This window comes from Lotus japonicus, chromosome 2, assembly GCF_012489685.1.
Source record: "Lotus japonicus ecotype B-129 chromosome 2, LjGifu_v1.2".
Lineage (NCBI taxonomy): Eukaryota > Viridiplantae > Streptophyta > Magnoliopsida > Fabales > Fabaceae > Lotus > Lotus japonicus.
The window spans coordinates 85,639,962-85,654,932 of NC_080042.1; the positions used below are offsets into that span (position 1 = coordinate 85,639,962).

Consider the following 14,971-nt stretch of genomic DNA (forward strand, 5'->3'; position numbering starts at 1 on the left):
TTAGAAACTCTAGCGGAGGTAGAGATCTCGAAATAACCTTGCCATAATGTATTCATTTTGAACTGCTTTTACAAGTGTGGGACCTTCTTTTATAGTGGGGAGGCTCAAGACTGTAATACTAAGCCTAATTGGACTCTTGGGCCTTATAAATCATCTGCCTAAAAGCCCTTATATATGGATAAACTAAGTTTAGTCTCTACTGTTGTGGCTAAGACCCCTGATTGAGACCTGACTCGCCCTATCACGACTAAGCTTGCCTTGTAGGAGTTATGTAGGCCCCTTAAGGGGGGGGGGGGGGGGTTGGATCTCCCTTTATAGAGTTGTGAAAGGCCTATTGTTCGAAGGCCCTGCCCAACTCACAAGAGACGCGCTTGCAGCATGAGAGAAAAATGTGTCTTAATTTGTTTGAGAATTCATAATTTCGACTTTGGAATTCAGTTGTCGACATCATCCATAGGGAGGGTCTCATAGCTTGATGTCCTGCCCAACTCGCTCGATCATCATGTCATTTGACATCTTCGAAATAATGCTCGCGTCGCTTCCTTAAGTTTGACGATTCGTCCACTAGTAAGATCCATTTGTTTTCGGTTTTCAAGTTCAATGGAGACATCAATTTCACCATGAAGTCAACTAAGGCCTGCACATTCAAACTTATCCCCATCAAATCACGCATGCCACAAGTTAGCACCATAGGTTTGAACGTTGAGCATAAAATAAGAAGACCTGGACGACGTCATTTTAGGCTTCAAGTTTAGGTAGGGGTTGTCGGTGTACACCGATATCGCATGAAATCCATTCCCCAACACGACGTACTTTTCTTTGATGGCCGCAAAAGCCAACAAGCAAGGCATGATGCGGGTAAAGAAGTAACGTCCCCCAAGCTTGAGTTCCCATTCTCTATTCTCCTTCATAAGCTCAAAACCGACAATAACTAGTTCGTGATGGTGTGAGATGAAGGTTGGGAAAGAGGGAGTGATCTTTGCGATGAAAGGAAAAAGGAGAAAGGAGGTGGAAGGGTATATCTAATGATTGTTTTGAATTGGACGATAATGGTGATAATAGAACTTAGGTTAACAATTTGGTGGCAAATTTAAGGTTTCTAAATTTGGTGTTAAGGTCTTTTATTAGACTAGATTGATAATTTGAGGATGAAGGAGGAAAAAGACAACCATGGATTAAGGGTCGCTCATGATGAAGAAGAAAACAAAATTATCAGGTTTTAAGTATAAGGGTTGCATATGGAAGAAGATGGTGGAGGCTGAAGAAGATGACGACAAATGAATACCATAGGGATGATGAAAAATTAATATTTTTTATTTTAGTATCTATATAAAAATAAGTGAAAATAAAATGTAAAAGAAAGAGATAAAAGAAAAGAAGACATATGAATAAATCAAAACCCAATTGTCTCCTTAGGATAACTCAAGGCGGTGCAATTTATATTTCGGATGTAAAAACAAAATCGAAACCCAAATTCTTTTTCCAAAATGATATTTTAGTGGCTAGCAGGTTCACCAAACTTGAACAAAGACCACTCCAGCATCCAACAACTGCAGTTTCCCAACAGCGTTTGTCAATCGTTCCCTTTCTTCATTCGATCTTATTCCATTCTCCTTCCTCCTTCCTTCCACAGATCCTACTCCTTCTCCATTCACGGCACAGCAATTCTTCTTCTGGGTATGACCACTTTCTTTATTCAACTTTATATTCGTCAAGGAACCAAGGAAATTGATTCTGTTCGATTTTTCTTGTTTTGATGTCAAAGTTATTATCTTTTAAGGAAATAAATTAATGGGTAGTCCCTGTTTGAGTTCAACAAATTCAATTCTTATCACTTATCTCCCACTAAAAATAGCATTTTCATGAGTTTTCTTTCAATTTATTCCACTGTGAAGTTTTATGCAATGAATCGGGCTGTTGATTGATGAGGTTTGATGGTGGATGTGATCAGATTTGGTGAGGAAGAAAGTTGAATGATTGTGGGGTGATTATGAATTGAAGTGTGTGTGTGGGAGGAGCAATGAATGTGAGCCATGCTTCGGTTCACCCTGTTGATGCAGTTCCAACGACGGAAGCTGGTGGTGCTGACCAAAACGCCAATGTTCCGAGGGTGAGGATGAAGGATATTCAAGGCATGCCAGGCACAGTTGGTGGCCTAGCTTTGCGTGTCTCACAGTTTGTTTTTGCTGCTGCTGCACTTTCTATCATGGCCTCCACTAATGATTTCCCTTCTGTCACTGCCTTCTGGTATTCAATCTTTTTTTCGCGTCTCAGTCTTACTATTATGAATGTAAATTTCCCTATTTTTTTAATCTGAGTATTGTTTTCCTTGTGAGCTGTGAATTTGATTGTGTTTTTAAGAAAACTGTGCAAAGGGTAAGGAAGGATTTTGTCAGATTATGTAATTTTGGATCAAGAGACTCCTATTTAATGATTTTATGTTTATAGGGTACTTCTATGATTTTACATCAAAGCATCTGCCACATGGGTTTAGCATGTGGATTTGGATGAATAATAGGCAGCATCCCTGAGATTTGCATGTGCTGCTGGTATAAGATTCTTAATTTAAATTTGGCCTTGAGCGGTCTGATTGTGTTGATGCTTGGAACTTACTAAATTGTTGAGTCATTCTTCATATCTAATGTGAGTTTGATAGAGCTGCATGTTTATATTCTTCTGGTGCATCAGTTTTGTTACTATAATAATGGATGATTTGGAGGATTATTTCAGAACAAAATGATGCCATTCATATTACTATTTGGTGCCAAAATATAACTTTTGTAGCATGTAAAGATTGTCAGATTTGTTTAGTTTATCTAATGCATCATGCTCAATATCCTAAGAAGTCTTATTTTTATTAACATCTACCTAAGTTACTGAGAGGACACACAATATAGCTATCGTAGCTGGATAGAAACATCCATATGTTTGGGATTGTTTGGGTATGTTTGGAAGAGTAATTGTGAAGTCTTAGAATGGAATGAAAAGATTTTGATAATGATCAATGCCATGCTCAAAGGTATATGGGTGTGGTTGTATGGCCAGGATGCTATTACTTTATTTGGATGTATATTTAGATGAGCATTTGTTTTGTTGTTGGGTAGTTCTGATATTAGACCTGGTTTTTATCCTACCATGGCTGGTGGCTCTGTATATCATGGCTTAGTCCTAAGACCTACACTGTCGAGTAACACGTCATTACTGTAATATATTTTGCCTCTATTCTTTTTCCAATTCCCCCTTTTGTTTATGAGATACTACAACATTACATAAATCCTTGTCTCATCTTTTTTCAGTTACCTTGTTGCGGCTGCCGGTTTGCAGGCATTGTGGAGCTTTATACTGGCCATTGTTGATGTATATGCCATTTTAGTAAGAAGATCTCTGCAGAACTATCGAGTTCTCGGTTTGTTCACAATCGGTGATGGGGTACGATCTCCAGTAACTTTGTTACTATTTTGCAATCATACAATAACTGTCACTATCTCTTTGGTAATTTTTTGGATTCCATTCACTTTAACTGGCTTCATGTGTAACAAAGTTTCTAAAATTGCCATGGACTCATGCCACTTGATTTTTGTTAACTTTGAACATAAATAACCTGATACACATTATGCATACAATTTCACTGAACAATCACTTGAACATGTTTTTTGAAACTCCGTGTGTGTTTGGTTTTCTGTTGGAGAACCGTATAATCAACTTTGATAGAGTAAAACCAATTTTGGATGACAATATAGATGTTCGTGAGTGATTTTTTAGAATTGATTTCATTCCGAAAATTGATTATGCAAGCTAGAGAGAGTAGCTTCTACATTGAACATAATCAATTGTGTGATTTTACAACTAGATTTCACTACATTACCATACAAAAAACACTTTTCTCACAAATGTATCCAAACATAGGTCACTTCACTTTGAATTCTCTTTTACTATAATCAATTTTACCGAAATCAATTTTACCCAAAATCAACTGTGATAATTTTGATTCAAACATGCTATCATTAAACAACTACATGTACAATAACCGGAGAGAAATCTCACTCCACTATTTTCTTTTCATTATCAACTACTTTATAACTCTTAAACTTCACAATGTAGACATGTAGTTATTTTTTTCACATCTGAAAATGCTGAGGTGTTAATTTCAGAAGACCTGCATCTACCATGCAGGTAACTTCGACCCTTGTATTTGCAGCAGCCTGTGCATCAGCAGGCATCACAGTCCTTATTGATAACGATCTCGGAAGCTGCGCGAAGAACCACTGCGTGCAGTTTGAAACGGCTACAGGCATGGCTTTCATTTGTTGGTTCACCACATTGCCATCGTTTCTCCTGAACTTTTGGTCTTTGGCATCCCGCTAATTAAAAACTGTGACACACGAAATTAGACAGCTTGTAAAGTTTTTAGTGTTTGTTTATGGTGTTTTGACTGTTTTGGTTTTTCACCTTTGAAAGTTTTTTGAACATCATGTGTTTGAATTAACCAAATGGTTGCATTTGCATGTACTTCTCCTTCATCAAACCAAAGAATGTGATTTGGGATTTTGGAGTGTGATGCTGCTTACACGCAAGTCATTTTTGGTAGTGTAGTGAGTGAATAGGACTTGATCCGTGCACGAAATGTAGTCACAACTCACAACTCAAATGCATGGTGTGAAACAAAAGATTCAATATCAACTAACTAGTTGATTGAATGGCAATATTTTTGGTAAGGAAATTGCGTAATGTTGGTAGTATGTTGATTGATCTCTTGGGGCTATGTTGAGGGATGTTGACAGTTTACTTCTCTTTAACAACAGAACGGATTTTTAATTCTTACTTTTTCGAGTATTTATAAAGAGAAAGATAGATACAATGGTTCACTTCAAAAGTTAAAAAGAGAGAAAATAAGAAACGAAAAAGGGACAATTTCTTTTCATTTGGCTGTTAGGTTTAACATGGATATATCAATAAAGATTTGCTTACCACTTCTTTAGTGTACACACCTAAATATATGAAGAGAAGATAGAAAAATAATATATTTGATGTGATGTGACATAAAGAAAGAGATAGCGAGAAATAAAAGATGTATATATGTATTGTTAATAACTTACTATTATGGTGGACATGAATGTGGATATATGTATAAGGAAATTTTGCCATAAGAATAGAATGGAATAGAACAACTTATTATTCATTTTTACATCTTTTTAAGTGAAAATAAAATAGAGAAAAGATCAAGAACTGTGATATAAAGATTCCTCGTCGTGATTAAACTTGTGATGAAGTGTGTCATGAGATGTGAGCTGAGCTATCGTGCATGCCTACCGAGCTACCACCTACAATAGTTTGGCCTAAACACCAAGTTAGCGTTTGTGTGCCTATTGAGCTAACGCCTAGGTAGTCTGGCCTAAGCACCAGGAGACATCTGAGGCCCAATAAACACGTGTGACATACGTGAATCTAATAATTATGTAATTCTTAAATTAATAGTCAGTTTATAATAGGGATGGCAATGGGTCGGGTAGGATGCGGGTTTTGCCAAACCCAAACCCAAACCCGAAATCAAAAACCCACACCCGCACCCGCACCCGAACCCGAAATGGGTGGTGAACTTAAACCCACACCCGAACCCATTGGGTTTCGGGTTCACCCGACCCGTACCCACACCCGCACACAACCTCAAACAAACAGTTGAACTCGGAAACCCGACCTGAAAAAGACTGTGAAGAGAGCTATATTATGTAATGTAACATTGTAATTGCCATGTTACTGTTAAATTAATATGCAAGATGCTGCATATATTGTACTGCACAAGCAGAATACTTAGGTTTCACTTATACAGATCCGGGTTCGGGTAGGGTTCGGGTGCGGGTTTGGCCAAACCCAAACCCGAACCCAAAAGTGATCGGGTAAAACCCGAACCCGAACCCATTTAACTCGGGTTTTCACCCAAGAAATCGGGTCGGGTCGGGTGCCCATGGGTTCGGGCTTCTCTGCCATCCCTAGTTTATAACCACACAATCATTAACCAATCATTATGCCATTTTAAAGACATAAATCACCCAAAGATTACACCCAATGGACAAAATCCCAATAGATATCCTTAATCCTATAAGAGGATCAATGTAAACATGGTTAAGATATCTTCACTCTAACACTAAGATGACATTTGGTAGAGTTTGAAAATAGATTTTCGGGAATGTTATATTTTCATGCATAATTTATTCCTGAGTAAATTGTATAATTTTGTTTGGTAGATGTGTTACACTCTCATAAATATTTTCAAATTTATCTAATTAAAAAATAAAATTAATAAAAAATAGAAAAACATGTGATAAAATATGGTAGAAATGAGAAATTGTCTTAAAAAATAACTTCCATTATCATGGGAATAAAAGATTTGTGTGTTTTCTTTCCTTTTCCTTTCCCCTCCTTCCTACCAAACATATGTTTTTCTAAGACGAAAATGTGGAATGAATTTAGACTAAGGTAAAAATCAAATTCACACCTCAATTTGCGCGTTTTTCTTCATTTTCCTTTTCTCTCCCTCCAACCAAACAATGTTAGGAATAAAAACATGACAAAATATGCGTGTTCAAATTTTCTAGATATTCAACGATAATACATTTTTCAAAGATTGCACAAAACTTAGGAATGTAACCTTCTCAACTTCACTTCCTAAAAAATGTTAAAAGATTTCTTCTACCAAACATTCCCAATACTAGGAGGCTAGGAGCTAGATTGTGTGTTTGTAATTGAGTCTAACCCTGAATTTTGAAGAGAACATGATGAAATATATAATTAGCACATTGGATGCATCAGATGCATAAAACTCGTGAACCTCATTGATCTGGCAGGTTTATTAGAAAACCAAACTGTAGATTGATTGATACTAGCTCCATTGATTGAAGTGGTCGGTCCCATTAACTTTGAAAAGTAGTATTATTATCTTTTGCAACGGATTGCGTGGATTGAAAGGTTGTGCTTAATTTGGGTAATGATCCTTCATTAATTTAATCTTTTGTCGGCCATTGCAAGTGAACTTCATTCATTCACATGGAGGTTACTTCTAATTTAATACCAACAAGTAACCGATAGTCTAGTTGAAATACCGTACCTATGAAAAAGCGCAGCTATGGTAAATTCAATAATAATCAATCAATGAAAAGTGAAAACAAAGTAAGAAAATGAGATTTTTCAAAGGTTTTTTCTTACTAACGATTTTTCAAAGGTTGGTTTGGATTGTATTACAAGGTTGAATTAAACTAGCTTTCAGGGTAAATTTGGAAAAAATATTTAATATTTCCTAAATATTATTATTATTGAAATCATGCTTCATAAATATTAGAAAGTGACTTATATATAGGGAAAAAATCACATAATGGGACTTATAATAAGAAATTGTATAGAAAAGTACCGTTGTGTTTGGAAATTGAGGCTAGAACACTTTTTTTTTAACTTCAATTTAAATGTTAAACAAAAAAATTCTTCAAATTCCCCCAACCAAGGAATCAAAAGTCTAAACAAAGCCACAAATAAACAACTGAACACAGGCCACAGGGAGACATGCTCATTACAAGTTACAACCCTCTCCTTGTAATGCTCGAACCGTGCCTAACAAGTGATTCACTTTTCACCCCTCCTAATATCATATCATATCTTTATTGTAACCGTGGTCTACTTTAGGTCTAGGATAAATTTATAGACCAGCTAACAATGAAAAGATTTTACAACTTTGCCAATTTAACTCTTGCAGTCTTGCATGTCTGTCTCAACCACATACATGAGATATTCATATGTTACTATCATCACTCTCACTAGTAATTAATGTGATTGCACTTCACTACGATTTGCCCTGCACATTCTTAAAGTGCACTGAAGCATTTATTCTGCCCTACAAATCCTTATTCTGCCATTACTGAAGCATTTATATTTTAGTCTGCTGCCATAACTATTACTGAAGCTGAACTTTGTCTAATCATCAATACAAGAAAAGGGTAGGTAGCTCTACCCACAAAAATCAAAGGGGTACTGTGAAATTCAGACACGCATGCTGTATTCTAGTTTGAGTTTGAAGACACTACTACAAACAAAGACAAGTAACTCCATACCTGACAATTTGAGTCCCCACTCAAGCACTCACTAGCAGTAATTTACAAGATTAATTGAACTTGGTCAGTGCAACTAGTAAGAAATAAATTAAATCTAATTAAATTCAAACCTGATTGATCCTGAGTTAACAATAGTATATGAACAAAATTTTCGGACTTCTTTTCTCTTCCAAATTGATCGTTTCCTCTTCACCCCTTAATTTTTTTTCATATTCAAGTGGGGAAAAGGAAGGGCACTTGAAATGTGGTTTCATACAAATGACCAATTTATGAAAGTGAAAGCTAAGCAGTGAACAGTGTTGTTATCTTCTGCAGTAAGCACTTTCCATGCAATGGCTTGCTCATATGAAACATGCCGCCCCATCGTGGACATGCAGATCCCAGCTGGCAGATAAGCAAACCCCTGATGGAACAATGATGAAAAATGAAAATTTTCAGCCATTTTCTAAATGAAAGCCTAGGTTTATAGTCTCTTTTTTTAGCATAAATATGTTAGTATTTAAATGCGTTTTTGTTCTTGAAATCACCTGCTGCATTAACTTAGCAAAGTCTGCAAACAATGCCTTGCGTCCAGACTCATCAAATATTTTATCCAATGTGATGTCTTGTAAGGCCACTAGCGTTGTTTCCAACATGTCAAGGCCAGCTTGGTTTGCAAAGATGAACACAGGCAGTGACTGAACAATACCAAATGGAAAATCACATTAATCTCGCGTGACAAGCATTAGAGGGATATCAAGCACACATACAATTCTTAACTACCTTAATGAACAAAAAGATCACATTACCTCCATTGTGAGAGATGAAATGAAATCACAAACGTACCTTCAGTGAACAGCATAGAACAGCATCCTGATGATGCCACAGATGTTTCAGCATCATATCTCCAACAAGAGAATCTGATCTCAGCAAGTCTGTCCCCAAATAGTAACTGAAATTGGAGAACAGAGAAAGGCAGAAATATTAGACATACCAATGTGAATCATTTGATACAAGGCGAACACCATGACAGAAGAAAATCAAATTGTTACACTACATAATGCTCAACCCTCTTCTCGCATGTTCGGATCAGTTTCTCTCATCAAAATCAATTTTGAAATAGAAAAGCTACTCACACATGACACAAGCTTATTCCCAGAATTGATTCTGACTTCATAATCAATAATTAAAGGAATTTCAAACACCCATTTAATCAACTTATTGTAGCATGCTTGTATCAATTTCTAGATAGAAAGAGATAAGTAGACTTGCCTATAGCTCTGACAGATCCATTGAGCTAGTGTAACTGCTTCTGGAGAACCAGGAGAAAGTTTTGATCCAGCAGTTGGGTTTATACCAGATGGAGATATAGCCATGGCAACCCTCTGCACGGAGGAAATCACGCTGCGAACATATTGGCGTGCCATGACTGCAACATTATCTTGCAAACTGCTGTCAAACGGGAACTGGAAGGCAATCGTCAAAACTGATCTGTTGTGACTAGATGATGCATCTGCACCATGAGTTGTTGCTGGAGCCACTTCAAAACCAGATGTCAAATCCAGCGTCCGATTTGAATTCATTGCGTCCTTTTTATCACCCTAAAACATGAACATAATAACATCACAACAGGGAACCATACATGGACATAAGTAACAGTTCATCAATTCTAACTAGCAAACATTCAAATTATAGTCATTGTTTGAATACAAATTCCACACTCTAACACCAGAGAGATTCCTGACTTTCTAGGTAAGAACATGAAATTAAGTAATCTGAACTCTGAAATCCATTTTAGCGTACTACAGGGAATAAGATGAAAAAATAGCTCGTTACAGAAAATACAGAAGAGCAAAACTCAACTGGTTTTGAATCCAATGGGATGATGCGGAAACCAGAGGGAACTAATGGAGCATCATCTGGGAACATTTCATCGATTGGAGCAAATATGAGCTCGGAGTAAGCCCCCACTGCATTCTCATCAATTCCACTACATATCTGCACCCAAAAAGAAAGTACCTTGGTAGTTAGTACATAACTCTATATTGACCACATTCTTGTAATTTGTAAACCTAAACTTTTCCAAGATATGCTAAATATCGTTACATCCTTTGTAACAAATAGCAATTTGTACTAGAAATCATATATTCACACTTCACACGACTCAGCTTAAGTAAAAAAGAGGTGAATACAGATGATGTACAACATTTTAAAAAGAATCCAAGGCATCACCTGTAAGAGATGAATGTCTCTTGAAACAAATGCGTCTTCTTGAGCTATAGAGTGGCCTTCAAGTCTAATGACTTCTAGCATCTGGAATGCAGACACAACTTCATCAAGAATGTTGTTTGAAAGTACAGGTGTTTTAAATGACTGGATAGCATAACATGCAGTTCACATACATGTTAAAAACATCCCGGCACAAAGTAAATATGCAGTCACTATCTTAGGATTGACAAATAACTCGCCATGCTACCCAAAATCTCTAATGGATTCCTTGAAAAAGTGAAGACATTTCAATCTGGCATTTGTATGGGCAAGGGAATGCAAATATACCTCTTCATGTTCAATTGTATGGCCGAGAGGCATGATTATTTGACTTCCAGTGAACCTTGTAGGCCTCATCCCAGGATAGGCATAGGTGCCAGCTTTCAGTGATGCAGCTGAATAAGCATCAACATTGAAATCAGCCCATTCCGACCGGTGCTCCCTCAAAAAGCGAACCAAAACGGCAGGTGGGACATTCTGCAAGTAAAGCAGTATTATGACTTGTTACACAACATTTCAAAGAGGTGAATGCTAGCTATATACAAGGCAGGATCAACTTCTGTGTCCATGAGCATATGAGTGAAATATCTTTTGCCGAAGAATTTTATTGGCAAACAACCTACCATGGAATAGTTTTACTTGTTAACAAACACCATATGATGCAATTGCAAAGGACACTATATGAGATCCATTTACAAAAAGGGGAAGTAGCCGCTACAAAGGTGTTCTACATAACATGTCCTTATCTTAGAATCATTAAAAACTAGCATTCCAAAAACAATAATATAGAAAAGTATCATGACATTGAGTTCTCAAGACTCACTTGGATCAACATAGAAGCTTTGGCACAGAGAATTCCTCCGAGGAATGTGAGGGAATTTGCTGGATTAGAAGTGCTGCTCAAATTTTTTGTCGAATTAACGGCAATGATTACATCCTCAGCACCCTCACAGTTCAGTACAGTCCAACCATCGTCATTGAATCCATTTACAGCATCATTGAACCCTCTGTAAGTGTAATGCATCAATTTACAACCAAAAAAGTTCAAAGTGAATCAGAGATGAGAGCGTAAAAATTATTACTCTAGAAGCAGGCAAAAATAGAATACAAGGAAACAAACTGTTTCATGTAGCTACCTGCTTAATCTTTGGCTGAAGGTTCGCAGAACAGCAGGCTGCCTACCCAATCCATATACCACTTCACCGCTTGTTTCTTGAGCTATTTGCCTGATATATCGGAGCGCCTGTCACAAAATCTATCAGATTAATACCTATCTTCTTAGAGGAAGGCATAGAAGGTGGGAATCACATTGAGTGAAGATATGTCCAGAAAACAAGTGAAGTGCTCATTAAATTTGAAATAAAGAATGACAAAACTTAAAAAGAAGAAAGAAAAAAGATATGCAAACATGTAATCCAAAGATTTTAATGCCAGAAACTTAGATTCAACTTCTAAGAGACTGGTTCACCTTGCACAATGTTCAGAATAATAAGATTGGTCAACCAATTTTTGCAGCCCTATTTTATGAATGAACAACAGTGAACGTACCGCAATTGTCATTTTCTGAGCTACGACCTTCGATGATTCATAAAGTGGTCGCAACACTTCTGGCACACTCCATGCCTAGAAGAAAACAATAAAGAAATTAATGCACATAGAAAGGAATACAAATATACATTAGTTCATAGTTAAGAAGTCGAACCTCAAGATTTAGGTGGTCAACAATGTGGATAATTGACCCTCCACCATCACACGGTCGAATCAAGTAGCCACTAGGGAGCATTTCAGCCCTTACAAACTGAGCCGCAGCAGCAGGATTTGGGCGCGAGCCAGAACCAGACAGAGACCTCTCACAAACCTTTAAAAGTGGAATTAGATTTCACACATGAGCAAAGCAGACTAACCTATCTCCCTTCAAAGGTAGACTTCAAAAAATCTATGCATAATAATACTCACCACAAGACTGCCATTGTCCAAACTTGAAGTGTATCTAAGAGTCCAAAAATCCCGGGCAGGAGCCAGTGTTGTGGGAGCATACGTCTGTAGCAATTTTAAAGTTTACTCACAGGGGTGAATAAAACAACAGAATTGTCAAATTTAACATTTGAAGCTCACCTGAGTGTAGACAAGCTCTATGGTTCCTCCATTTCCTGCAGGAAACATTGTGAAAACTTCTAGGCTTCGACACTCCCGAAACCAAGATGGACGATCTTTAAGGATCTCTGCAATCTATTGAAAATTAAGGGATTCAGAAATTCAAACATCTTACAGAGCTCAACTTGCATACCAAGAAAGGACAAAAAATTTTGTAAAACCATAATTTCACTTATTTAAAAGGGTAAGTTCACCTTTGTAGGTTCTAAACTAACAAGACCACAGGCTCGGGCTGCCACTCCACTGCAACTTTGTGAAATCGCAAAGATCCCAACCGAATCCGGACCAGGCTGACAAAAAAAATTGAATATAGATAATTAGTGACTTCAGTAGAAGAAACTTTTTAATTTGTATTCAAATCAGCAAAGTATCATCATGAAATAGATAATAATTATCTCCTTGAAGCCACGATCATTACAATTAGGAATTAAAAAAGAAAAAAACCTTCATCCCAGGCAACTGGACCCAATCTACAGCAGTTCCTGTAGCCTTTGAAAGGAACTCTGTCAAAGTCTCCTCTGCAATTGATAGGAGTCTGCAAAGATCATGATAGAAAAAACTAATTATGGAAAACTTCATGATAAAAAAAGCATAAAGTTCACTTCATGAGCCTCAAAATTACCCAGCAGGGTTATTAGCATCTCTCATGGTATGTTGAGGAGTAGTAACCACCGAATCACAACTAGCATCAGTGTTTGCTCCTGGTGTCTGCAGAGATCAAACAACCAAATCAACTGCACTTAATTTCATCACATCATGACATAAAATATACAAAAGCCATTAATATCAACTTACAGTGTGCAATTGTTGCCGCATGAACCCATTCTCGCATACAAGCTGTGATACCTGTTTCTGCAACCGATCATTTTCCTCCATCAACAACTTGTTCATTGCTGAGAGTTTTCGGTTCACCGTCTGAAGCCTTGAAGCCTCTTTTCTCTGCTTCTCTCTACACCTGCAAGACCAAAACATCTAAGTCCTGATTTCACGAACCCCCATAATCACAAAAAAAAACTTCTGAAAATCTACAAGATGTGAAGCTTTACCTGCGATTCTGAAACCAAACCTTGATTTGCTTAGGCTCAATGTTGGAAAGAATAGGACACTCTCTGATAAGTTGCTGTCTCCTGAGGGAACTAGGCTTGGGGCACTCAGCATAAACCCTTTCAAGAGCCTCAACTTGTTCAGCAGTGTACCTCACATATTTCCCACCATCAAGGTGCTTATCAATGCTACCACTGCTGCTGCTTTCACCTCTATGTTGAGCCACAGCCATAGCCATGTTTCTTCACTCCCACAACAATAAATCACAATTGAAGGACAAACAAAGAAAGCTACAAGAACAACAAGAAGATTCTTGCACCTAAACTAGTTAAGGTAGTGCCTTGGCATGTGAAATTGTAGAAAAAGCTTTGGCCTTATTGGATGGAGGCAGTGTTTAAGGGGAAAATGGGGTGTGAAAAGAGAATAATTTGATTGAATAGAGACAGAAAAAAAGAGTGTAGTTTTGTGCAACCACCGCTATTGGGTACTCAAATTGAAGGAAGGAAACCAGCTCAGAGATGAAAAAGAAACTGTCTTTCTTGCACCCAATGGTTCCAAATTGTGAAAAAAGTTAAGAAAATCTCCTTCTTCACAAAGGAAACAAACAAACCCCACCTCCACCCTTCACTGTTCCTTTTGTTTTTTGTTTTCACTTCAATAAAAATGAAAACCAACATGCATATTAAGCAGAGAGTCTCAAAATATTAGGGGGTTCTAGTTCTACAGAAAGGTAAGTGGAATAATAATCCATGGAAAAAAAGAGAGTGAAAAATGAAAAATATGAACTAGCTTTGAACCAGATTCTAGTGGAAATGGAAAGGAAAGAGAGAAGGGAGCTTGAGGAAGAAGGAAGGAATAGGTAGTAGGAGGGGTTTTAGCTTTGTGGGGGGAAAGTGAAATTGTTATTGTCCTTTGTTGTCCTTATCCTTGTTAATGGTGAATGGTGATGTTGTTGTTGTTGGTTTGAAGTTGAAGCATGAGAGTGAGGAAGGAGAAACACTACATACAAAGCATGGTGGATGAAGGAGGAAGAAGATGAAGATGAAGATGAAGATGAAGATGGAGCAGAGAGGAATAAAGTGAGAACTGAGAATGAATGAAGAGAGGAAACAGAAGCTGAAGCTGAAGCTGATGCACGCAGAACGAGGAACATGGCAATGAGGTTGTTTTTTTCTTTGTTTATAATTTTCGGCGCATTTACGTCATTGTCCCTTTGTTCCTTCGAATTGACTTCTTGGGACCCACTTTTCACGCCTTCATTCACCAACCCTTCCCTCTCCCACAATCTCAATTCTCACTTATTATTATATACATACATTTAATTAATTTATATCAATCAAATTTTACTTTTTATTTTAATTAAAATTAAATAAAAAGCAACCACTTTGTCATATGAGACATTATGTGAGTAGATGTTAGTGTGCAACTTT

General features: G+C 37.2%; 3 protein-coding genes across 3 annotated transcripts; 1 reads left to right on the forward strand and 2 right to left on the reverse strand.

The window, feature by feature from the left end:
- Positions 1-1,590: 1,590 nt before the first annotated feature.
- LOC130740400 (uncharacterized) lies at positions 1,591-2,035 on the reverse strand. Its single transcript, XM_057592998.1, has 2 exons — positions 1,954-2,035; positions 1,591-1,679 (listed from the first exon to the last, which is right to left on the reverse strand). Exons 1-2 carry the CDS (start codon positions 2,033-2,035, stop codon positions 1,591-1,593), a joined length of 171 nt encoding a protein of 56 aa, XP_057448981.1.
- Positions 2,021-4,556, forward strand: LOC130740399 (CASP-like protein 5A2). Its single transcript, XM_057592997.1, has 3 exons — positions 2,021-2,247; positions 3,297-3,429; positions 4,174-4,556. Exons 1-3 carry the CDS (start codon positions 2,021-2,023, stop codon positions 4,363-4,365), a joined length of 552 nt encoding a protein of 183 aa, XP_057448980.1. The 3' UTR covers positions 4,366-4,556.
- Positions 4,557-8,069: 3,513 nt separating this feature from the next.
- On the reverse strand, positions 8,070-14,688 carry LOC130740401 (homeobox-leucine zipper protein REVOLUTA-like). The gene is made up of 18 exons (XM_057593000.1): positions 13,544-14,688; positions 13,293-13,452; positions 13,120-13,205; positions 12,942-13,032; positions 12,692-12,787; positions 12,459-12,572; positions 12,300-12,383; positions 12,046-12,201; positions 11,892-11,966; positions 11,480-11,586; positions 11,167-11,350; positions 10,632-10,820; positions 10,308-10,388; positions 9,939-10,073; positions 9,348-9,676; positions 8,922-9,027; positions 8,624-8,773; positions 8,070-8,499 (listed from the first exon to the last, which is right to left on the reverse strand). The coding sequence occupies exons 1-18, from the start codon at positions 13,777-13,779 to the stop codon at positions 8,347-8,349; spliced, it is 2,532 nt and encodes an 843-aa protein (XP_057448983.1). The 5' UTR covers positions 13,780-14,688; the 3' UTR covers positions 8,070-8,346.
- Positions 14,689-14,971: the final 283 nt, after the last annotated feature.

Bases quoted from the DNA above. Each gene is read 5' to 3' on its own strand.
- LOC130740399 (XM_057592997.1), top strand. From the start codon at position 2,021: ATGAATGTGAGCCATGCTTCGGTTCACCCTGTTGATGCAGTTCCAACG. The intron at 2,248-3,296 runs GTATTCAATCTT...ATCTTTTTTCAG, and splicing joins CCTTCTGTCACTGCCTTCTG to TTACCTTGTTGCGGCTGCCG. The intron at 3,430-4,173 runs GTACGATCTCCA...TCTACCATGCAG, and splicing joins TGTTCACAATCGGTGATGGG to GTAACTTCGACCCTTGTATT.
- LOC130740400 (XM_057592998.1), bottom strand. From the start codon at position 2,035: ATGGCTCACATTCATTGCTCCTCCCACACACACACTTCAATTCATAAT. The intron at 1,680-1,953 runs ATCTGATCACAT...GAAAGTGGTCAT, and splicing joins TCAACTTTCTTCCTCACCAA to ACCCAGAAGAAGAATTGCTG.
- LOC130740401 (XM_057593000.1), bottom strand. From the start codon at position 13,779: ATGGCTATGGCTGTGGCTCAACATAGAGGTGAAAGCAGCAGCAGTGGT. The intron at 11,351-11,479 runs GTAGCTACATGA...TTACACTTACAG, and splicing joins TTCAGCCAAAGATTAAGCAG to AGGGTTCAATGATGCTGTAA. The intron at 8,500-8,623 runs GTGATTTCAAGA...TTGTTCCATCAG, and splicing joins TTGCTAAGTTAATGCAGCAG to GGGTTTGCTTATCTGCCAGC.